The sequence below is a fragment of the Camelus dromedarius genome, chromosome 8 (assembly GCF_036321535.1).
Source record: "Camelus dromedarius isolate mCamDro1 chromosome 8, mCamDro1.pat, whole genome shotgun sequence".
Lineage (NCBI taxonomy): Eukaryota > Metazoa > Chordata > Mammalia > Artiodactyla > Camelidae > Camelus > Camelus dromedarius.
In genome coordinates this window covers 53,213,837-53,239,213 of record NC_087443.1, presented here as the reverse complement: position 1 = coordinate 53,239,213, position 25,377 = coordinate 53,213,837, and the positions used below count along the sequence as shown (strand labels likewise).

Below are 25,377 nucleotides of genomic sequence, written 5' to 3'. Positions count from 1 at the left end.
TTTCTTCTAGGACCCTGAATCTGGGAGCAAGTCTAAAGCTTAATGGTTAAAATTTCTGTCTTTGCATAGAGATGGCCAATAGGCATATGAGAAAAATGCTCAATATTGCTAATTATCAGAGAAATGCAAACCAAAACTACAGTGAGGTATCACTTCACACCAGTCAGAATGGCGATCATTAAAAAGTCCACAAATGATAAATGCTGGAAAGGCTGTGGAGGAAAGGGACCCCTCCTACACCGCTGGTAGGAATGTAGTTTGGTGCAGCCACTGTGGAAAACAGTACGGAGATTCCTTAAAAAAACAAAAATAGACTTACCATATGATCCAACAGTCCCACTCCTGGGCATTTATCCAGAGGCAACTCTAATTTGAAAAGATACATGCACCCCAATGTTCATAGCAGCACTATTTACAACAGCCAAGACATGGAAACACCGTAAGTGTCCATCAACAGATGATATACATATATATATATATAATGTAATATTACTCAGCCATATAAAGAATGATATAATGCCATTTGCAGCAACATTGGATGGTCCTAGAGATTATCATACTAAGTGAAGTAAATCAGAGAAAGACAAATATCATATGATATCACTTATATGTGTAATCTAAAAAAAAATAATACAAATGAACTTATTTATAAACCTCATAGGAAAGAGACTCATTGGCATAGAAAACGATCTTATGATTACCAAAGGGGAAAATGAGGGGGAGGGATAAATTAGGAGTTTGGGATTAGCAGATACAAACTACTATATATGAAATAGGTAAACAACAAGGTCCTTCTGTGTAGCACAGGGAACTATAGTCTTGTAATAACCTATAATGAAAAAGAATATATGTATAATTGAATCACTATGCTGTACACCAGAAACTAACACAAGATTGTATATCGACTGTGCTTGAATTAAAAAAGAAAGTTGCTGTTTTTGGAACCAGATAGCCTGGTTCTTAATTTTTGCCACCACTCTCTTAGCAGCCCTATGATCTTGGGTAAATTATTAAACTCTCTGAACCTTACTATACCAGGCAGTAAAATGGGCATGAGCATAATACCTGCCCCGGGGCACTGCTGAGAGGATCACATTAGATAATATTAGCACGTAAAGCCCTTAGCACAACATCTGGCACATAGTCCTTGATGCATTTCAACTCTAATGGTGGTGACAATCCCTGCTGATAAAGTGCCTCACTTATTTGGCTCCTTTAATTAAACTTCTTAAAATGTATATATCAAAATACCCTAAGTTTTTTGCCCCCTACCTTGGCCACCATCACTGGGGCACACTCCCAGTCTTAGAGATATACTTTTGGTTAAAATCCCAAGACCAGACAAGATATTCGAAGTGGGTTTCCAAAAGTCATTTTCCTTAATAAAATTTTTTACATACGTTGATGTCACTGATCAAATATTTGCTTGATTTATGACCACACTCAGGAGGTCTGCTGCATAGTCTCTTTTGCACCCATGTTTATTTAAAGGTTGAATCATACTTCTTGTTCCTCAGTGGTGCTATGAAAAATTCTGAAGATAAGAGCCACATATTTCTTAAAGAGAGTCAAATATTTGCAACCATCCTTTCTAAAAGTCCCTCATTTACTTGCTCTAAATACATCTATTGAGCACATACCAGTGTCAGACCCTAGTCTAGACATGAGGGATGGAAAAGGAAGACAACCTCTGAGCTTAAAAGCTTACACTCTGTTGGGGGAGGGGTGGCTGGAGGGAGAGAGTGACAGGCAAGTGAAAAATTATTATAATACTGAGAAAAAAGTACTGTGGAAGAGGGAGGCGTAGGACTCATGGCACGGAAGCCCAGAGAAGGACATTCCCTGCTGTATCTTGAACCAGGCTGCCTGGGCTGGTGAGGGAGCAGGTGGACGAGATGGAGTGGCAGACTCCCGCCCAGCAGCCACTCCTCAGCCCCTTCTTCTTGGACAGCTGAGGGTGGCCACGAGCGGCACATGGTGCAATGTGTTCTTCACACTGTTTCTTTTTCTGGGCAGACTGTCCTTCCCAGCCACCCTGCAGGAGGTGGGGCGGTGGGACCAAGTTCTGACCAACAGGAATGTGAGCAGAGTGCACCACTTCTGGTCTGGCACAGTTTAGAGATAGTACTGCCACCGTCTTCATCTCTCTTCCTTTGCTGCCTTGACCTTGGAGGCCTCAAGTTCCAGGTGGTGTAGCTATTAGATGGAGGGCCTGGGCCCACAAAAATTGTGAGGTGAGCAAGAAAGAAACCTATACCGTATTAAGCCACTGAGATTTCAGGTTTGACTTGGTACCCCTAGCCTGGCCCATCCTAATACACTGTAAGCCATTTCTACTCAATGAGATACAAGGGAAGTGTACTGTGGAGTTTGGGGATGGATATTTCCATTTATAATCAATTTTCTTTTAATGGATAAAAGGAGAGACATATAAGAAGTGCCCATTCATTATCCTGGCTGGCTGTCAGCTTCTTAGTGAAAAAAAAAGAAGTCTTATTAGATTGTGATGTTTGGAACTGCAGCAGCTATTATGTGAGCATGAGTACAGAATCAAGACGACTGTAGAGATGACAGCCCAGAGCCTTTACGTTGTGAAATTGCTGGTCTAAACTAGGATTGTCTGATTTCAGACCTCTTTTCTAACAAACAATAAATGTCCTGAGGGTGTCAGACTTTTATGTTATTTGCAATTGAATGTATCTGGACAGATACTAGCTACAAATGAGAATGAGGACTGGGGTTATAATGGGCGAGTAAAATGAATGGCTGTTCTTGGGGGCAGGTTATGTCACTGTCATCTCTTGTCTTCATCTTCATCCACACTGCAATCATTGTTGAAAAATAATAATCCTGGACAGTATTTACTCATCTGCAGTGTGCCTTCACGTACATTCTCTGGCTCTAAGGTGATAGAACAGCAGATCATGTAGGAGGTAACAGCTCTGTCTCAAGAGGCAGTCACACTCAGGGTCAAACACTGGCTTTCACACTCTCTTTGCTGTGTGACCTTGGACAAGGGACTAAACTCTCTAAACTATAGTTTCCTCATCTATATAATGGAACAGTTAACAGAAGTTCCCAGGTAGTGTCACTGTGAGGATAAAATGACACAACACAGAGGAAGTTTTAAGCACATTGTGTGGGACACTTTCAACGCTTCATACACAGGATTCCCTAAAATAAATTGGATTTTGATTGTCACAATAGCCTAGGAAGATCGTGGGGTCAGGCATTAACATTCTTATCTTAGAGTGGAGGGATTTCAGAGCCTTTTCCATAGTAGAACATGTTTCCTTGAAATCACCAAAGCAGCAAAACAAAATAAAATTTAAATTTTGAGATGCTTCCTTTTTGATCTCCAATAAACAAGAATCACTTCCTTCAGGAGAAAGGATTGATTGTTATAGCATATGTGCAAATGTGAGAGACTGTGAAATCTGTACTAAAAGTAACATACTCCAGAAGTTTTTTCTTAATCCTCTGGTATCAGCCCCCCAGCAACCCCCCACTTACCTCTGCCTTATAAAATCAAGTGAGAATGTACATCTTCTTAATCAACACAAGGTGCCTTGATGCATTCTACAAAATCTGTAAATCAAACAGCAAAGCTGACTTTTTTTCTTTTTTTTCTCCTTCATTGAAATCTTTGCTTATTACTCCTCTGATATTCAACATTCAAAACAGTTTACTTTCTGTATCTTTGCGGTCGCATGCCTGTCAACATCATTAAGTTAAGAGGATATAAAGGAACACCTTTCACTGTGTCACCATCTGGCTCTACACAACTGCCCTTCCTCAACACCCTCATCCTGTCATCAGAAAGTGACTGATAGAACACAGGCCATATTTTCCTGTAAGTTGTTTAATGATTCACTTTCAACTTAAGTCCAGGAACAAACATTGTTAAAACTTGAACATTATTTGTGTTCTTAAACCTAGCTTAGTCATCACCTCCTTCAGAAAGCCTCTCCTCTTTCAACCGTGGACTGACCTCTGATGGGGCATTTACCTCACTGAGCTGTCATTGACCTGCCTTGATGTCCATCTTGCCTTGGCTTGGCTGCTGTACCCTCCTCTCCATCTCTGGTGCCCCGCATTGCACATTGCCCATTGCAGATGGGTTAAATGTTTGCTGAGTCAAGTGATGAGATCAGTGCCTGGTACATCCCCTAAAATGGGTGAGATTCCTTCAGGAGACTTACATGTAATACTTGTTAAAACGTTGTAGTGGAAGATATGCTGGTCCTGGGGTTAAATCGATATAGTGAGTCTAGCAGACAAGAAGATGAAGGTTATTATCAGATGCTAACTAGTTCTCTTTATCAGTGCATGCCATTCCTTCTTTCTCTGGTTGCTTGGTTTGGGAGACCCAACTCATTGTCTGAGTGCTCCTCCCTGCTCATGGACCACAGGATGAGCCCCGGGGCTTACCTTCTTTGTTCCTTTCTTCATCATCTCTCCAGATTCTAGGCAAACCTCTAGCTTGGTCCTGACCATTCACCTTTTTTGGGTGTCACAACTAGACTGGACTCTTCGATATCTGACTCATGTTTCCCACTCAATCATCCAAAGACAAAATATCATTAGATTCAAAGCAGAGAGCACAGCACAGAGGATAAGAAAAAATACAGAGAACCAGACCAACAAACCATTGGATTTGCCTTAGGAAGATAGAGCATTGGGGTTCTTGGAAAGAGTAATTTTGCAGGAATCATGGCACACAAGCCAAAATGGTAGGGGCTCTGACAACCAGTGCCGTTGGGAGTCTGTGCCTCCCTCTCTTTCCTGCTAACCTGCCTACGTGACCTTGGATAAGCCCTTCTCTGGGACTCTTGTTTCATCAGGAAGTCAAGGTTGGACTAGTTCAGCAATACACCAGAATGCCCTAGAGAGCTCGCTAGTAATGCATGTTCCATGCTTTCCGTCCCCAGACACCCTGATTTAGGATATCTGGGGGAGGCCAAGGAATTAACATTTTCAACACACTCCAAGGGTGAGGTGGTTTCCTAGACCAAAAATACTGAAGCAGATGACCTTGTAGTCCCAGCCATAACATTCCCTTCCAGCTGTCAGTCCTAGTTGTCAGATTTGGGGACCATAGGGTAGTGAGGAAATGCTGGCAGCTAAGAAGCTCTGTGTGAGAAGTGTAGCCACAAAAGAAAGTCAGATGGTAGGTTATAGGGACCAGTCTAGGAGGACTGTGTTCATCCTGTGTCCCTCAGTGCCTGTTGGATTGAACTGGACTTGGGGAGACCTCAGTCCTAGCTCAGTGGGCAAAACTGAGAGCCTGCCTTAGCTTCCTGCCCGCATCTCAGGCTGAGCTAGTCACTCCTTTTTTTGCCCCAGACAAAGGCTACAAATTGGAATTGTGCTTGGTCCACATGGTGTTAAAATTTTTTTAATTTTCCAAACTTTAAAAATTGAGAGATTTCACACTGAAAAATTTTAAAATTCCAGATTTCTCTTGGAAAATCTGAAAAGAATAGAGATCAGCGCCACTGGACTTGTATTCACATAGGACATTGGCTGGAGCTGAGCAGCTGCGCCCTCTTTGGGTGAAAACAGGCATTTTCCAGTTTCCACAGTCTGGCTGGCCGGCTCTTTGTTTTCCCAGCTGGTCTTTTAGAGGCAGCTTTTGACTTGGCTCCTGATTCTAAAATTTGCTCTGGGATATGCCGGAGCAGCAGAGACCTACATACCAAGAACGTGGCATTGCTTGCCCTTGATTACGGAATTACCTCTGCACATGACATTTTTCACCTCCTCTCCAGCAGAGTGGAACGCCCTGTTGTTTAAGACAAAGCTGTTGTTAAGGCCATGGACCTCTAGTTACATGGTTTCTTCTCTACAAAGGCACATGAGAGAAATCCTATAATCTCAAAACCAGGATCACTGTCGTGGCGTTCCTCTTGAAGATCAGCTGTGAAGGGGGTGCAGGATTGTTTCTCTGAGCTCGGCCTGCAACTCAGGGCTCACCTCTCAGAAGCACTCCATGAACTGCCGTGGGGCTACCCTTGTGAGCAGCTCCATTTCACTTCTTAGACTTGTTTTACTATTGCTATTTCTGACTTCTTTTAAATTTTATCATAGTATAAGGCTTGTATCTTTGAAAAGTCAGACTTCAATCTTGATTAGAATAAAGCAAGGTTTAAATAAATGAATTCCTGCCCCCAACATACACCTAGTTTACAGCATCGCCTACAACGTATTATACTTACCTGTTCGGATGTTGGTCTCTTCTACTAGACTGTGAAGATAGGGCTGCAACTTATTATCACTGAGTCACTAACACCTAGCCCAGAGCCTTGCATGTAGTTGGCATTTAATAAATGTTTGAAGAATGAAATTGAAGGTGTTGCAGAACTGGTACAGCAGGGATCCATGAAGCAGGTGGAGGGGTTTGACAGGGCAGAACTTCCCAGTTTAGAGGGACGGAAGAGACCGGTTGTGTTTGGCTGTTTTTCTAATTCAAGAAACATCCCGTTACCTAGGCATGTTATCACTTAAGAATACTGAGTTTGGAGAATTCGTTAAGGGTTTTCTGGTGGAGAGAAGATGAGCTTTGGAGAGAACTTGGAACTTGAAATCCAAGAATGTCTTTTTTTTTAAATGATTATGGGCATTTTGCTAAACTTTCTGAGCTTCATGTAGTTTTTGGTTCCAGTGTATCCTCAGCCACCTTACTGTTTTACACTGGATGTTTACCTATAACTCTGTGGCACCTCTCTTGGGGTAGAAATCTCAGAATGCCTGTCTATATACATATATACTACACACAGCAAAATGTATTAAATAATTTTATTCTTTTCTCCTTTATATTACTAACAGTAGCCCAGTGTTAAGCATTTTAGAAAACCTGAAGAAATAAAAAGATTTTGAGTTTACACACACATGTATAAAAATATATATTCAGATAAGCAAAAATCTGCTCATTGCATTGCCTAGCTTTCAAGTGTGCCAAAAATAAATAAATAAAACATCTGCAAATCAAAAGATAGGGCTAGGCAGTTTTGTTAAAATTCATTTTAACAATTTTAGATGACCAACACATGGTAATGAAATTCAAGTTAAAGTTACGGCCAGTTAACATTTGAAAAAAACATTGTGTGCTACTTGGGAGTAGTCCTTAAACAGACTCTGCTTTGTGCTTAAAACAGAGCTAGGTTCATCGTTTCAACAGTAAGCAGCAATGAAGATCAAGAAAATCCTCCACTTTTCTAAGAACCACTCTATCGTAGAAAGGAAAAAAACTGAAAAAAGGTATCGCCATCTTTTCACAATGGACATCAAAGTCAGAATTGTAGATTTACTAAGTGCTTGGATTAAAAAAATACTAACACAATAAGATCCTTGGTTAATTACCTTTGATTTTTAAAAATTTGAATACATAAAATATTTGCTCATTGGTATAACTTGAACTATCTTGCCTCCATCAAGTACTTTAAATGTGCAAAATGTTAGTCGTCTCAGCATTCAATGCTCTTCACATTCTGTCACCGAAGCCTGGAGATGAACCATCTCAGGGAGGTATCATTGCCAAGGAAGATGCAAAGCAGGCAAAGAAACCCAAAAAAACAAAAACCAATAATTCAGTCCTATGCCAGAGTCTCAAAGGTAGGTAGGCTGTTTCTGATCTGAGGTGAAATAAGTAATTCAAAATGTCCATACGCTAATGAAAGATACAGTATTGAATCTTTTGACACAAAAACAAAAGAATAATGATATTGCTACTTGGAACAGTATTCAACGTGGACAAGCAGATCTCGATGCTCGGTGACTGGATACTGGATGTTGCACTTGGGACACCCCACCTGGCTTTCATTGAGTGTGGCAGTGGGACTTTTTGGTGACGCGACTTTTACTTTTTTTTCAGTCTCTCTCTGGAAGGTGACTAATGGCTCTGTGAAACCAAACTCACGAAGCTGCTTCTGAAAAATAAACGTCAAATGAACACGGCTTGTATAGAGGCCTCCTGTTCAGCAGTTCTAATTGCTCTGTTAGATACTCCAGTTGCTTCAGTCTTCTGGACTGATTTTCATTTCAATCTCTGCTCATTGGTATTATGGTGGTAACACACAAGTTGGCTATAAATAACCCAAATTATCCAGGAAGTACTAGGGTTGGGTGTTCATATAGATAGGTTTTATTAAATGCTTAGAGCCAAATGGAAAGGTGGGCTTGTGTGCAGGGCTGAGAAAATCTGCTAAGTTTGTAAAAGAGGGGCAACTTCAGCAATAAAGAACTACATGGAATTAAGTGCAGCAAAGAATTTTAGCAGGTCAAACAGGTGATACACAGAAATGACTAAGATACTGCACCATTCCTTTGTGACTTCCCTTGCTCATGTTCTTTTCCTGAGGAACTTAGAATAGTCAGTAAGGCTTAAAAATGAACATTTTACCACATACTAGGAAGATGATGAACAGTGGGAACACAAAAGAAAAGTACAGGAAAATTATGGACTCTTTTGTATACCCTCTGGCTTCCTAAACTTTGAAAAACAGTCATGAAAAGGAATTAATTCTAAATATCAATTTCAAATATTATAAACGGTCAAAATCCATGGCATACTAGAGAACGGGGTCAAAAATATATTTTCTTTTATTCATAAAGAAGTTACAAATGACTTTTTTTTAACAACTGCTTTTTTCTCTTTTGAAAATTGAGGAATTCGATACGTAACATTCTACCATCTGCAGATATTCGGCAGTGCTAGAGTGATATATAATATATGTGCTAATGGGACATGGACACACACACACACACACACACACAGAGGTTTGGTCCAAAAGCTTATTAGTAGGACAAAAATAGGTAAGTCAAAAACCATTTCCTTATAGAAACAATGTTATTTAAAAGGTAAATGTTTTTATAGATTTTGTTCAGAGTAATCTATAGAATGTGCTTAACTCAATATACCTAAATAGCGTATTGACAGTAATAGTCCATTATCTCTAAAACCAGCATTTTTTTTCTTTCTTTCTTTTTAAATAGAAAAACATAATTTCAGTTTAGGATCTACAACTGCCCTGCCTTGCGCCCTGCATCCCCAGGCCAGGCACTGTTTAGAGCTTCTAGAATCCCAGCGCCTGAGGCAGGTAGGGGATGATCCCAGGCACTGGTAATGTTATCATTACCAAGAGGCACATAATGTCCCTCTGACTGGTGCTCTGAACTGATGCTCAAAGGGCAAATGCTGTAGCCTCCTGCTTTGGGAACTGGTTTGACATATAAATGGAAAGATGGTGAAAAAGATGAAAATAAATCTTAGTTGAATCATGCCAGACTCACCAAGGATTCCAACTGCGTTATCTGATTTCTTGCTTTTTGGAGCTCCTTAAGAATTACATGCAATTGATGCTGCATATTTTGACGGTCAAGTTTTTCATTTTCAAAGTCTAAAGTACATGCCTGCATCTGGAAAAAATTGCCCAGGACAAGACAATTACAGTTAGTGTGTGTGTGTGTGTGTATGTATATATATATATATATAGTCTAGTTTTCTTGACTGGAGGCTTGTATTTCTTTATGATCACAAGAAGCAAAAGTATGTTGTACCATCAGAGCAAGCATTCCTCTGAGCACAGTGAGATGCTGATAAATTGAGAAGATTTGTCCAAGGAGCAAAGCCACAGCTTGGGGTCCCAGTGAGTGAAGAGCAGCTGAAGAAGCTGCTGGTTCGGGTCTGTCCTCCATATCCCCCTTTTTGTGAGGAAGGGAGAGAGGGGAAAGAGATGGCTGTTCACTGGTTTAGAACAGACTAAAAATCTCTGGTCTATATTCAGAGAATAAATGGTACCTCTTTGAGTTCTCAGGTTTTCTGGTAGTCCTATAAAGGAACATCATATCAGACTAGAACTCATTTAGGGAAGAATAAAATTTGCTAAGGCAAGAAAATTACCATCTCACCTCAGCAAATTTGGCTTAGCCAACAGACAGGAACAGGTATACATGGCTGGCACAGATAGTCACTTTAAATATTTTTGTTAAAGGTTTTAAAAAGCATTTTTCATAACTTTCAAATGGTTCTTCATAGAATAGTGTAAACATGAGGAAAATTCCATTTTCTAAAGGGTTACAGTGACTTTAGAAGCAACCCCACTGAGTACCTGTTGTTCCAACAGAGCCATCCTTGTCTGTTCCTCTTGCTGCTTTAACAGAGACGTGTAAAGAAGCTGGACCTGTAGGATGTGAAGAGAGCCAACACTGTCACACGTGACCTTTTAGGGCTTGACCTTGACCCAGACATGAGAGGCTCACAAGTCTCACAGCTCTAACCCGGGTAACACCTACTCTTCTGGGTGAGCCATTTCCACTAGGGTTTGACGGTGACCTATGCAAGCAGCTGGGCTGAGAGTTCCCTGAAGCACACGCTGAAAGTTAATAAAAAGCACTAAACTGCTGTGGACACATCCACTTTCCGGCAGGTTCTGACAGCCACTAATATTTCTGAGTAGGATAACAAAGTTGGCAATGCCTTGCCTCCTTGGCCACAGAGCTGGAGCAAAATTCTCAATCATTTTTGCTTAATCTCTCATAAATATCACTGCTCGTAGCCGCAGGCAGAAGTGAGGGTGGTAAAGACCAAGGAGGCAAATATCACAGAGTAATTTTTTTCTCTCTCAAATTTTGGAGGATTTAAAAAATTACTATTCTAATAGCAGAAATAATTAACATTTACCTCGCCCTTTAATTTACAAAAAGCACTTTCACACTCTCTCAACCTTCACAAAAGCTCCATGAGGCAAGAAGAGGTTATTATTATTACGATTATTAATTTCACACATGTATAACCTGCATATCAGAGAAGTTAGTTGATTTTCTGAAGGCACACATCCAGAACTAGAGACCAGGTATGGACTCCAAATGATGTTTTTTCCATTATTTTGTGCTACTGAGCAAAATTTAAATGAATGAGCTTCTGTTGAAGTAGTATTCAATTCTAATGAGCCTAACTTAGTAGCGCCAGGATTGCTGAGACGGACCTCCTGGATCATGCTGTGAGCATAACGAGAACCCGGGCGGCATCTGCTGAATTAACTTGGGCACAGTGTCATCACGATCACAGCACCAGCCTAGGAATCAGCCTGGATCCCCTCTTGACTTCACCCCTTTTGGCGTCTCACACACCTGCCTCCTTCTCACTCAGAACCTGTGTTTGTGGGTTCCTCGCCAGGAGGGAATTCCCGCCATCACTCACCTCACTGGTTCCCTCTCACCATCAAGTCTTTGTCCAAAATGCCATCTCCTCAGTGATGCCTCACCTGGCCCCCAATTTCTCTTGGTCATAGTACCCTGTTTTATTTTCTTTAGTTTACTTGTTTATTTAGATATGTGTTTATGGTCTCCCTTCTAAATACGAACTGCTTTGGGGGTCGGAGGCAGGAACTTCTGTTGTCCTTGATGGTTCCCAAGCAGTTAAAATAGTGCCTGGCACTTAGTAAGCACAATGTAAAATCTGAATTATGAACCCTAGGAAACCTTGTTGGCTAGACCCACCTGAGATAAGAGCTCTTCGGATCTCTTCTTCTCTTCCTCAAGTTTTTCCCTGGCAAGGTCATTCTCTTCCTTGAGCCTTTGTATTTTCTCTGTTTTATGCCTGTCATCTTCCAGATACTGTACATCTGCCTTTCTTTGTGAACACAGCAGTTGATTTAAATCTTGAACTTCTTTCTGGGTTTCTTCATACTTTCTTCGAAATTCACTAAGTTCAAAATTCAACTGAGTGATGGTTTGTCGCTGCACCTCAAGATCATTTTTTGCATTTGCCAAGAGATGGTTGTAAAATTTCTGCTTTTCTTCTTGAAGACAACCTATGACAAACACATCAGGGCACAACTCACTTTATAAAACAGATCATCTTCCTGAAAAAAAAAATGTCAGTATGTTTCTATAAACAAGATCACATTATTTCCTCACTTTCTAAAATGAAGGGTGAAGAGGTAGGGGCTCTGGTTGATATTTGACAGAACAAGAAACAGAAGTTCAGGTTGAAGTTACAAAATGAATAAAGAGAAGAACTAGAAATGGTAATATAATTATTCTGAGGGAGGGAAAGTCACTAATGTCTAAAGAAAATAAATCAACAAATAAGGACATTAGCTCATCATTTAAAGATACAGAGTAGTTACCAAAATCAAAACCAGAAATGCTAAAAGCAGCTTCCCCGATGGGAGGAAGAAATAGGGATTAGGATGGCATGGGAAAGGTGGGGCAGGGCCTTCTGTACTGTGGTTACATTATTTTAACAAGTGCTTATATTACTTTGATAAAACACAGAGAGAGAGAGAGATAGCAGAAGAGAGGCAGAGAGCAAGAGAGTGAAAGGGAAAAGAAAAACTGTTACCAAAGGAAAAAACTAGACTTCACCCATCATTAAAATTCTACTTTTATGTGCAGTAAACTTATAAAGGCATTACAGTAGTAACTTTGTCCTCTTTAGGGATAAACAGCTTTGAATTATCTCTAGAGATATTCACCCCCCCCCCTTTTTTTAACATTAGCTTCATTTAAAATATTCAAATGTGAAGCTCTGAGATTATGAGTCTTGCTGGGCTTTCTTTAGCCTTGTCTTATGTAATTCAACGTTCCAGTCACACCAGGGCTGTCAGTCATTTAAATGAGTGCTTTGTATGGGGGTTTCTCTTTCCCTGGCTCATCCCCCAGAACGACTGAATCTACTTCCCTATTTGTAACACGAGACAGAGGATCTTTCCTGCCCCACCTCTCAGGGTTCTTGTGAAAGGATCAATGAATGTCAAGGAAGCTGCAAAGTACTTGACAAAAAGATAGCATCACTCATAAGGGACCTCACCTCACTTCTAGGGTGAGATTCAAATGATTGAAGAGTCATCTATAAAATGTAATCCTTCTCTTGGGAGTGATATAAATTCGTGCTAAAGGGAAGCGGAGTAAAAAGACAGTCGGTGATAAGGCCAGTACTAGGGGAAATAAACTGGAGAAGGACTTTGCAGGAGGGGAAGGACATGCACAGGGGAGAAAACAATGCGCCTTCAGAGATGCAAGCTCCCTCTACCCTGTGCCTTATACCCTCTTGTATCAGAAAATAATGAGAAATGAAACAGACTGGCATTTATTTATTTCTCATTTCAGGGCTGGCAGACTTGCTCTTATTCTACTTTCTAACATGTATCTATAAAAAATCTATATTTGATGAATCTCTCCTTTTGGAAAATGTCAGGTAGGCCAACCCCAAAGAATATTTTTATACCAGTACCTTCTGATGCAGTCTTTTTTGTCTGCTGTGAGACTGCATGAGCAGCTGTTTCCGATTTCTGTTCCAACTCAAAGATCTTCGCTAAAAGTCCTTTAACGTAGACCTCTCGCTGCTGATCATACACAAGCCATTGCTGGTTTTTCTCCAGAGCCTGAAAGTGAAAATGAAAGCAAATCAATAACAACAACAAAGAAACCCCAAAATCTTAAAAAGGGAGCCCAAGTGATGCAGTCTTTTCCAGCACATAAAAACTCGAATGGCTCACATGGCATCCCACACAGAGACATGCTAATGCCGCACAGTTTCTGAATTCCTAGTAAGATGGTGAAGTCACGTTGACACAGGGTTAAGTTCATTTGTCTGCTGTCTCCTGTACATTATGCTGTACAACTTGCTTTGTGTCTGTGTCCACATTATTTCCTGTAAACTAGAATGCTTTTATAGCAGAGGTGGAGATGCACCGTCAGACAGATACCCTTTAAGAAAGAGCTATTTCCGCCCAACATAGGGCTCTGCGTGGGAGCCCGCCCCTGGACAGACAGAAGCTCTGCCAGGTTTGCATCCGGGTCTGACGTGACCCTGCCCAGTCCTGCTGCCCTCCTCTTCCTTTCACAGATGCCACTTCCCAGTAAACTGCATGGCTAATTCCATCTTGGTGTCTGCCTCCCGGAGAAGCAAACTTAAATACTACCCCTTCTCTTTATCATCAATTTTTATCCTTTACCTCTTTGAGAACTGAAAATTCCCAAACGGGGACCACTCACCTGGGGTGAGTGTATAGGGGCTTCTGAACGCAGTTGTTTTATACATGTTTTATATGTATGTGTGTCTGTGTGTGTGTATTCATTCATTCATTCATTCATTTATAATTTACGTCACAGGAGGAAAATGTTAAGGGTGAAGGGCCACAGAAGGAGGCACACACGGTGATGCTAACACCCCTTTGCAATGGCCAGGCTCACTGGTGCTGAGCCCTCTGCCCCTGCCGCCCACGCTGATGTCTGTCTCCACAGGAACGCCGTGACGTCAGGTTTAGATGTTCATGCTCTCTTTACACAAATAGTCATTGAGACATTTCCCCAGCCTCTGAGGAACACAGAATGAAAAGGGGGCAGTCCCATCCTCTTGGACTGAAGGCAGTGACTCATCGGGTCTTGGCAAACTCTGATTGGGGATTTAGAAATCCTCAGTTGGAGGGTGATTTCCCCAACGAGAAGTGACAGGAGATGCAGGCCAAAAGCCCAAAAGCTTCAGGTTAGTTAATACAATAATCACTTATTAGAGTGAGGCAAAATAGCTACGGCTAATAAATTCCGTTCAACCTCTTCCCCAGTCCCCCAAAGTGCTAAACTGTTTTAATTATATTAATAACTGAGAACTTTTTAAAGCTTCTAGACACAACTTCCTAAAACTGAAGCTATGTTCCCTTAGGCTGACATTAAAATCGTCCACAATCTGCTGCTTCCCATCGCTTCGGGTCACAGCCTGGCCCTTCCTCTCCTCACTGCTGCCTCGTCTATACAACTGTGCACACCCTCTGGGCCTTGCTTAAATCCCTTCCTTTGTGCAGAGTGCCCTAGAACCCATTCCTGTGCCACCTGCCCCCTTAAATCCCATCTTTTCATCAAGTTCTAGAGAGTCCAGGCTGGTCTGTCAAGCCCCCTCACCGTAACTGTCCTCATCAAGCTTTCTCTCCTTTGTAAGCCAATAGTGATTTTAAGGTCCACTAGATCTATCTGGCATCTTATACTCATGACCTTGATTGCTTATGGATGATACTGTTTATCTTAATTAGATCCCGCGCCCTCTGTTTAGATATTTTTCCCCACAGTTTCATGCACGTGTTCACTGTTTCCGTAGCAAGTGGCTGCCTGATAAATGTCTGTGAATGATGCTGACAGCACGGGGTGGGGAAACAATGGCTGCAAGAACCAGCAAGCACCCGAGCCAGCCGTGTAGCAACACAACAGAGTTCGTGCATGCTCAGGGAAGGGAGGAGAGGGCAGGAAAGGATCTAGCAGTTCCTATGTCTGAGAGTATAGCACAGGGAACCGTATTCAATATCTTGTAATAACCTTTAATGAAAAAGAATATGAAAACGAATACATGTATGTATATGCATGACTGGGACATTATGCTGTACACCAGAGACTAACACACTGTAACTGACTATACTTCAAAAAAGTTAATTAATTAATTAATTTTAAAAAAAGAATCTAGTAGTTCCTTACATACAATAGAACAATCCATTCAGAGGGATTCAGAAAGAATAAAACACTTTCAAAAATCTCTTACTCATTTAACTAAGTAATGTATGAAAATGTAATCAGAACCCCTTTGTAATGGAACTATAACTACTTCTATAATCTTCCAAATGTATACATGGGTCCTTTGTGTCATAACTCATCCCAAACCTGTTGGAATTTATTATTACTAAAGATTAACGCATGGCAGCCAGAATGTATAACTTCTCATCCTTCAGGGCTGCCAGAAAGAAATGGTACAAACACAAAGTTCTTAACAAAGAAGTTGCATGGTGTAACTCTACTGACGTAGAATAAACATGCTGGAATACATTTTCAAAAGTGTTCAATTCTGTGGTAAGGAACATACTAGAAGTTCTTGGTTGTAGATCAGGACACCTTCTTTCAGGTAGGAATTTCCATCCTTTAAAGATACATGTGTTTGAGCTCCGTGTCCAAAAAGATCTACACATATGGAAACCCTTAAGTCTCGAGAGTTCCTCCAACCGTTGCTAGGCTGCTTCCACAAACATCCTACAAACTCATAAGCAAAGCTTCTAGGTATGGGGCTTAAAGGATTTTTCAGTGTCTGTTCTGTATAGAACTAGGAAATGGATTAGGACAGAGGCAGTCTCTGGAATCAAAGACTTAATCCAGTACCCTCCCTCCAGCCACTTTTCTCTCTGCACCTTTCACGCAGCTCTAACATTAATTCTCCTTGTGTGGCTTGAGAGTTCATGTATGAAGTGGACATACTGTATAGCCACTCTGTTTTATACACTCAAGTTTAGCTGATAAGAGATATGGCATTGTATGACTCAAAAAGCAAGCTTATATCCAAATATTTATAAATCATTGTATTAGATGCTAAAGATACCTAATTTTATACCAAATTTAAAATCTGTACATATTTAAGAAATGTAAATAATTAAAGTCAACGTTGAATGGTCATGAAAAATTTCTTCTTTTAAATGAATCTGTCCATACATCACTGAAGTACAAGAAACAAAACTACATTGGTTTAAGATGTGAGAGACAATATTCTAAAGTGCCACATGATGGCGATGTTATTTCAAAAAAGTAGTAAACACTTCTTTACTCCTGACCTCACTGACACTTTCCATTACTTTCTTCTCTTAATAGAATCAATAATAAATGAACCTGAAAGCGATCAGTAATTGTTGATATTATGAGTATTGCAACCTTAGAGTCCTCCTTGCATTAATTGTCTCTTCCAGCTTTGTGTCATCTACTCATTTGTTAGACACGCATTTACCATTTCCATCAAAGTTATCAATAAAAATACAGAACAAGAGTAGGCAAAAGTGAAGCTGTGTGGAATGCTACTGATGCCCTTCCTCCTGCTTTGGCAGGGATCCATTAAATAGTCCTTGGGCAAAAATTCTAACACAGGTTGAAAAGTTAGCCTATATTGGAGGAAGGAAAAAATGTGTCAGTTGACAAAACTGGAATACGGATGATAGACTACATAGTATTGTGTCCATTCAATGTCTTGTAATAGCCTATAACAAAAAAGAATATGAAAAGGATATGCCTGTGTGTATATATACATATATATATAAATACATATATAGAGAGAACTGAATCACTATGCTGTACTCCAGAAAAGAATACAACATTGTAAATCAATTATACTTCAATTAAAAAAAAAGAAGTATTGTGTCCATGTTAAACTTATTAAAGTTGCCATCTGTACTGTAGTCATGTAAGAGAATATCCTCATTCTTAGGAATACACGTTGAAGTAACTAGGCTTAAAGGGCTGTGGATATACACAACTCATTCTCAAATGGTTCAGAAGAAAATGTGTGTGTGTGTGTGTACAGGGGAGGGGACTGAAAGAGAATGAAATGGGGTAAAATGTTGAAAATGGTTCAGTTTGGTAAAGAATACATGGGCTTCTATGAACCATTTTTCATTCTTACAACTTTTCTGTGAATTTGAATTTTTTTCCCAAATAAAAAGTTAAAAAGTAACTATTAATTTATCTTCCCTAAATTCTGTTGAAAAATCAGATTTTTAAAATTAAGAGCGAGGAATGCCTATAAAACTGCCTTTTAGCTATTTGGTTTCAAAGTTACTGACACTAGAGAATGTTCACAGCATTAACTCCTTGTAGTTATTTCAAAATATCAACTGACCTAAATGGTAGCTGAGGAATGATAATAGCTCGGCCTTAAGAAAGGGAAACATAGGCTTTTAGGGCTTATTTTAGTATAACAAATACTGATTCTTAAAAGAGGTGGGCAAACTTCCACAGGAAGTTGTGTGGGAGCTTTGCAGAGGGGTGTAGGTCTAGAATTGCTGAGCTCAAGGGCCAAGTAATACGACATTAAGGACTCTGACGAGTGAGAGTTCTCTTTCCTTGCTCCTAAATCCTCCAACTACAATTCTGCTGGTCTAAAAGATATGCTGAGATTCCAAAGGGATAACCAGAGCTAAACCACCTCTTGCTCCTCAAATGTTAAGTTAATGATTCTTAAAGGGTGGTCCTCAGATCAATGGCAGTAGCAGCCGCATCTGAAGCTTACTGGAAATGGAGAATCTCAGGTTCCATGCCGTATTAATCATTTTTACATAAAAATAACACTAGTACAATTCAAGAAACTTTGCAAGATTCCGTTTAGTAAGTCTTTCCAACTTCCTAGATGTTGGGGATAATATATGACCTACAAAAAACTTATTCTGATAGTTCTTTAAGAATTATGTTTCTTCATTATTTTAGTTACCTCTAAATAAATTATTTTGATGAGGGGACTCTGGTACCCCACTATACAGACACTCAACAGATTTAAATTCTCCTTTTGAAGATCAAATAAACCTCAAGGTATACCTGCTAGATGAGATACAAAACAGGAATCTTAAGAGCATACTTAGATCAGGGTAGACATGCCAGTAATATTTCTGGAATCACAATATCTACATACTAGCCTAATAATTAAATCAAGAATTTCATACTTTGCCTACCTAATCTTAAAACTTGAAAAAAATACACTGTAAATAGTAGTCTTGTGTCCTCAATTTATTTAATTTCCAGCGAAACCCATCAATCCATTGAAGACATAAGTCTGAAATAATACAGCTTTAAGACATATCTAAAATAACCTCTTATCAAATTCTAGAGAAGAGAAACGTTGAGTAGACAAAGAATGTGTTTTGTTTCCAAACTACGAAAGCAAATCGTGGTTCCAAGGGAATAATGTCAAACTAAAGAGTATATCTTGCATGGATAAACAAAAAGAAAAGAAACTACAAATTAAATTACATTAAAATAATAAAATAGTTGGGCAAATTAGATTTAGGTGGAGAAGGGATATTATTGAGGTATTTGGTAGAAATGAGTGATTTCTAGGGCTTTCTAGCCTAAAGAGACCACACGTAGAGGAAGTAAGCTTTCCTGGCCTTCTTGAACTCCTGGAAAGAGACTTACAGGTGGTAATCTAGAGAGATGATATCAAACCATTCATTTCTCTGTCTCTTCAAAAGATTTTTTTCAAGTCACAGCATTAATGTTGTCAATTTCCATGAGATTTTAAAATAAATGAATTAGTCCTCTTTAGCTACAACTTAATAAAAGAAAAGTGAACTTACGTCTTTCAGCTGTGTTTCCATTTCATGAATACTACTCACTGACGCATTGAAGCAACTTGCAGCCACAGTCTGTAAGTAAATCAATGTTAGTTAACATTGTAAATTTAACAACAGAAGTTTCCTAGTTTATTCAGTTCCATAATAATACAGTATATTCACAGGGGCACCCCCAAATCAGATCTAGTTCATGCTGGTGAACTATCACGATAGGTAGCAGAGAAGAATGAAGACATCCTGGAAGCTTCCTAAGCAGACTGGAAACCCTGAGATTTCATATCTAATCTGACTTGTAAGGTTCCTCTGGACCCCGGATCACCAGAATAGTCCTCAATGCATATGAATAGTCCAGTGGTTTTCATCAGAAGGAGACAAAACAAAAAACTGGGCTACTAAAATGAAATTTGGAAAACATTAAATTGTCAGATGAAAGGTAAAAGTTGTTTTCTAGAATTACACTTGTATTACCAATAGTATTAATTAGTATTCGTTCGTATAGATCTCAAAACATAATTTGTCTCCTCTTTTTTCCTTCTTTTTCTCATAGAGGAAAAAGAGGGGAAGTAGGGGGTTAGGTACCCAAGCTAGCCAACAAAATTCATTAAAAGCTCTATCTCTGGCTTTTAATAGCTATAAGGCAAGAGACTTGTGTGAAGCCTGGCAAGGAAGCTCAAAATATATTTTCTTTTCTCCAAAGGGGCTCTAGACACTCACTCTAAGTATGTATCCCTTTCTCCCTTTCAATTTAGTCTCTTAGGTGGAAACTATGACAGAGATAGTTCACGAAACCCCTTTCCTTTTATCCCTGGGTGCACCGTGGACTACATTTCCCAGCATTCCCTGTGGTTAGTGAAGTCATGACACTGAATTCTGACCAACGGAATGTGAGCAGAAGTGAGATATGCTAATCCCAGGCCTAGCCCCCACGCTCCCCCAATTCTCCACATGCTCTCTAGCCCACAGCTGTGTATAGAGGACCTGCACCTTGAGGGACAGGGGTATAGTCCTTCCTCCACTAAAAGGAACGAACCTGGATCTCTGAATGACTCTGTGGAGCAAAGCTTTCTCCACTCCAACCTGCACTAGATTGTGACATGAAAGAAAAATCATCATTTGTCATATGAAAAATAATCATTTGGAGGTTGGTTGTTATAGCAATTAGACATGCTGATCATACAGAAATTAATAGTGGGCCTCCCACACAATTACTATAAGAATGCATTTTTAAAAATTATTCATTTCTACCAAGATTTACATTTCTATCTTTAAAAGGGGAGAAACTAATCCTTGAGTTTTAAGGAAACATTTAGTCAACCACTTTGGATTTGACTGTAATGTTTCATGAGTTTCAGCTCTATGGAAATTCTGTAGAAAAACTTAACCTCTTTGAACTTATCTGTAGAAAAACTCAATCGTTCATCTATGAGAATGCACATAAATTATAGGTCTAATCAATCTGACTACCCTAAAGGGGAGATAACGTACAGAGACGTCTAACAATATAGAGATATTATACCTGAAAGCTACAGATTTTCTTCTATAGGTGGTAATAATAATTGTAGTGTTAGTGTTATTCAAACTTCCAAAAGAATCAAAGGTATGATCAATGAGAAATCATGTATTTAGCACTTACTATATGTCAGGCACTATCCTAGGTAATGTATATACATTGTAGCATTTAATCTCCAAAATTCTTATTCAGATTTTACCCATGTGAAAATTAAGGTTTAGGAGAGGAGTCTGGTGAATTCTAGTGTCGTCTCTAAGGCTAGAGAGGTTAAGGAATTTGTTCAGTTACACAGCTAGCAAGTGGAAGAACCAAGATTTAAACTCATATCTGCCTACCCACAAATCCTTGCTCTTTCTGCTACACTAGTGACTCTAAAACAAAAAAGGAGGAGAAAAAGCCACATGTAGTTAGGAAAAGCATATTTGAATAATATAATTGGGTGTCACAACTATGAAAAATAATCAAAAAATGAAGCCTACTGTGTTCATGAATAAAGAATTAAACAAAATCTTCCTGACAGTTGTGGATACACAGTGGATTCTGCATACCTGGGCAAAACAATGGTGTGGGGAGTGGAGGGAGCCATATTACCTATTTTTATTTATGGAGAAGTACCAGGCTATTAAAAAAAACAAAGTAACCTGTTAGTATACTACCTGTTTCACCACCTGACAAAGCATACTTCAATAGACTCATTCTTCATAAGAATTACAAACTATAACAGAAAGGTTAAAAAAAAATCTATGTTTAAAGAAATTAGTACCTGTGATAAATGAAGTGTATTGGCTTTGCCTTCAAGTTCAGCAAGCCGAGCGGTTGTAGCAGACAACTGTTTTTTCAATACATCTGTCTCTTCAGACAGGGATTTTAACAGCTGTTCCCTCCTTTCCCCTTCCTTTGTTTTCTCTTCCAGCTGTTCAAGCAATGTAGTAGTACTGTATTTAGCTTTCAGCTGGTCTCTGAGTCGCTGTATTTCTTTGTCCTTCTCTGTGAGGCAATAAGCATTCTTTTCCCTCTCAGCTTCAAGGACTCGAATTTTCTAGATATAAACTAACAAGAATCTTAGAACAAAGCCAGGTCAAATGTGAAAGTAAACAGTATACTACACTAAGCATTTATAAAGTGTTGATTACATATTGAGTCAGCATTATACCAGACACTAGGGCCAAAAAAAGAAGAAACCAAGGTCTTATGCGGAGAGCTCATAGACAGGTAAACTAACACATTAATGCAATATGGTTAGTCCTGTAGTTAAGACATATATAAAATGAATGGGACATGGACACAGAAAGGAGAAACCAACTCTGTCAACAGTGGTGACAGAAAGCTAAGGAAAAGCTGGTTCTTACCTGAGTATCCACTAATCATTCCTCCATCATACCAGTTCTAATAATCTTACAGGCTAAAAGTGAGTCACACAAGAGATACGTGCTCACTGATGAACTTGAAGCGACAGAAGTTTAAAATTACAGAATGTTACAGCTGGGTAAAAGTGCATTTATAAACTTGCTTCTTATTATTAAATGATTTAGTATCAAATCTAGAAGGTGATCTTCAAAGAAGTGTTCAACATTTTCAAGGATTTGAAGGCATGCTTGCTAAACTGCTGGCATAAGGGAGAAAGCACCAAAAGAAACGGTAGGAAAAGTTAACAGAATGGCTTTACATGCTAACAAAGGGAAAAAAAAAAACAACTAAAAAGTTGCATTTGGGGGTTGAGGGGAGAAGCAGTTGTTCAAATAGAGATAGGGAAACTGAGTTGGATGGTCCTGTGAAAATGATGAGATTTTAGTTGGCTGTAAGCTTAAGATAAGACAGTAGTATGATAGTTACAAAAAAAGCCACTATAATTTTAAGCTTTCACTGAGTACAGCATCCAGGTTAGGGGAAATAATAGTACTGTTTCAACCTGTGTTTGCCACTGTATACAATATTGGATGAATAATTCAAGAGGGATCTGACCACACCACAAAGTGTTCAGGAAAGTGACCAGGATGAGAAAAAGCCAGTAAAGCTGAAGAATGTGGGGTTGGTCTACAGAAAAGTAGGAGGAAGTGAGATTTCCTCAGATAACTTAAAAGTTGTCAGTTGGATAAAAAATAGACTTGTTCTGCTTTAATGGACACAATTAGAACAAATGGGTAGAAGTTACAGGAGGTTTATTTTCAACTGATTATAAATGGGTTTTGACAGCCAATGTTCCTGAGAAATGGAAAGAATTTGAAAGAGATCTTTCAGGGAAGCTATTAGATTCCTTCACCAGATTACAAAACAATCTTTGTGTCTAAGAATTGGTGATAGCCCATTTCTCAATGCTTGAACAAGCATTCACCTCAATATATGTTAAAAAACAGTAAGTAACTCGGTTTTATGATATGCCTATAAAATAAAATTTAAAGAAATTCAACAAATTAGTATTTAATACAGGTCATTTATTTTCTAACTATGAATAATAAAAGTACTTTTGCAAAATAAATTAAAATCTAATGATTAAAATTTTAAATCCTTCCAGTTCTAATAAATTCCTAACTGCCTTACAGACTATATCATAACAAATTGTAAATTAGGAAATAGTTTAACAGAATGCAAAATGCCAATATATGTAATGAAAAAAACCTGAAAACAAAGAATACTTGGAAAGCAGTCAACATATATGATAAAATAAGTTTTTAAACATTCACATTAAAATCTAAATCCCAAAGTTGAAACGATTCAATTTGATTTTTTACGTTTAGTGAACCAAAAAACTAGATTGTATCATCATTAGGTGAATACGCTCTCATCTCCTGCGGTAAAGCTTACTACAGTTTGAAGGGTTTTACCTCCAAAAGTCTGTGTCTTTCTTGATCAGTCAGCTTTCCTTTTCCACTTGCGATTTCATCCACTGTTGTTTTTAAGGCTGCAATTTCTCCCCTAAATTTCTGTAATGCAGTTTCTGATTTGGAGTTACTAGGCTTTGGTCCCCATTTACTTTTAATTAAATCTTTAGGACTTCTGGAAGACATCTTTGCAAGTGTCTGTAAAAAGAAAAATACAATTGTATTTTATAAGTTTACAAGGTCACATCTCAAGTTTGAAAAGGTCTAATAACCTATTTGCTAAGTAGAATAACCTTTCTATCTAAATAGAAGTGATACAGCCAGACCAGTGGGTTATGGGAGATGGACTGGGTAAGGCTTCTAGCTTGCTGGTTTAACAATATATATTTTTTAATTTGGGTGGTAGATACATAAGGAGTATTCAATATGTCAATCTGTACACTTAATGTTTGTGTAGGACTCTGTTTCTGTGTCCCACTTCAATAGAAAAGTTTCGTTTAAAAAAAAATGGAGGCATAACCAATGATTAAACCATTAAATGAAGCCTAAAAGAAGTAGTTCACAAAGACATATTTTACCCAGGAATAAAAAGCTAGTAGTAGATAATATAATTCTGAGTATATGGCCATTGAAATATGGTCATTACCTGGCATAATGGTGGGTCCTCTACTTTAGAAGACAAGCCTAGTTCTATCTTAATAGTTGAGGGAGCGCAGTGGTCAGAACTGAGAAGCATCCAATGAAGTATTTATAGGAAAAAAAGACACAGTATTCATGGAGTTCAGGAATGACAGGAATTAAGAATAAGAAGTAAGAAGAAAACTAGCCGATTTGCTAACAGTATTAGATGACATTTTAGAAGCAAAGGTATAATAATATAAAATCTAGGAGTAAAATATATAGCAAAACGTACTATGCGTATAATAAAAGTAGCTTTAATTAGGGAGGTTAGAAAGCATTCTTCCACCTATGGACCCGAAGATAACATAATGGTGATGTGACAAAGGAATCCAGAGGAATATGAGACTACTCATGCATTCAAAAAATATTGGCGAGCTTAGTTTACCAGGCAGCTTAATAGGTGCTGAGCACAAACAGGCAAAAAAAAAAAAAAAAAAGGAAAAAGAGAAAAAGAGCCCTGTCCCGTACACAACGGAATCTTTAACCTAGCAAAGGAGGCAGGCAATAACAACGAAACAAATACAGATTCTCAAGTTGTAAAATAAACGCTATCCAGGAAATGAAGAACACAATGATAAAGGGTACCAATAGAAACAGGGGAGACCTCTCAGACACAGTTGGGGGGAAGGCTTCTCTATGGAAGTGACTCTCTATGGAAGGTCATCCTGCATGAACTCAGAGAGCCTGAAAATACCAGAACTGCGTACACTGAGCTGATACTGAATAGGCCATCTAACAAAAGGTTAGTGCTGGATTTTCGCTCATTCTAAGATAAAAGACTAAGATAACTAGCAAAGGACACAAGGCATCTATCACAGGCCACGTCGTCTGCGAGTGGACGCCAATCTTCCGGAAACCGGCACATGAAATCTCACATGGGAAGAGAGACAGGCAAAGAAAGACTGCAACCAGGGGCACTTTTTAAAATGAAGACGTTTGAAGCCCAGACATGAAAGCGCTTGCTAACCGGCAATATGCTGTACTAACGAAAGACCTCGGCCAGGTCACTCGGCCTCTCGGCGCCCGCCTGGAAGAGGACGATAATACCCACCGCAAAGCTGAAGGGAGGGATCGAACCGGCGACGGTCGTGGAGCGCCCAGCCAGGTGTCGGGCACGGAGCGAGCACCAGGGAAGCGGGCCAGACACGGCGGGCAGAGATTGAGTCCCAACCGGCGCGGTCTCCCGCCGACCCCACCTCCCTCGCGGTGCCCCGCGGGCCCTGGGGCTGCGGCCGCCGCCCCGCAGCCAGCCAGCACCTGAGGAGAGGCGCGGCGCTCG

The 25,377-nt window shown here is 39.4% G+C and overlaps 1 protein-coding gene and 1 long non-coding RNA gene across 6 annotated transcripts in view; one reads left to right on the top strand and one right to left on the bottom strand.

The window, feature by feature from the left end:
• The window catches only part of LOC116155821 (uncharacterized), a 10,680-nt gene extending 2,729 nt beyond the window's left edge, over positions 1-7,951 (top strand). For 2 of the 3 annotated variants that reach the window (XR_010381958.1, XR_004139714.2), the window contains exon 5: positions 7,874-7,951. This is a non-coding gene — a long non-coding RNA (uncharacterized LOC116155821). Of the gene's footprint in view, positions 1-5,457; positions 6,183-7,873 lie in introns of those variants that run through there. The other variant, XR_010381959.1, reaches the window with a different exon arrangement.
• Positions 6,782-25,377, bottom strand: CEP55 (centrosomal protein 55). Of its 3 annotated transcripts, none has more exons than XM_010974293.3 (9): positions 25,150-25,377; positions 23,421-23,615; positions 21,362-21,637; positions 19,092-19,160; positions 13,238-13,388; positions 11,500-11,813; positions 10,110-10,181; positions 9,292-9,417; positions 6,782-7,928 (listed from the first exon to the last, which is right to left on the bottom strand). In XM_010974293.3, the coding sequence occupies exons 2-9, from the start codon at positions 23,601-23,603 to the stop codon at positions 7,728-7,730; spliced, it is 1,392 nt and encodes a 463-aa protein (XP_010972595.1). In that variant the 5' UTR covers positions 23,604-23,615; positions 25,150-25,377; the 3' UTR covers positions 6,782-7,727. The 3 variants fall into 3 exon arrangements, with proteins under 3 accessions (XP_010972595.1, XP_064344297.1, XP_064344298.1); XM_064488227.1 differs by having other exon boundaries at positions 9,292-9,411; XM_064488228.1 differs by lacking the exon at positions 9,292-9,417.

Excerpts from the sequence above, each read along its gene's own strand:
- CEP55 (XM_010974293.3), bottom strand. The coding sequence starts at position 23,603 with ATGTCTTCCAGAAGTCCTAAAGATTTAATTAAAAGTAAATGGGGACCA. Across the intron at positions 11,814-13,237 it reads AAAAAAGACTGCATCAGAAG|GTTGTCTTCAAGAAGAAAAG; the intron begins GTACTGGTATAA and ends TGTTTGTCATAG. Across the intron at positions 9,418-10,109 it reads TGGCTCTGTTGGAACAACAG|ATGCAGGCATGTACTTTAGA; the intron begins GTACTCAGTGGG and ends AATTTTTTCCAG.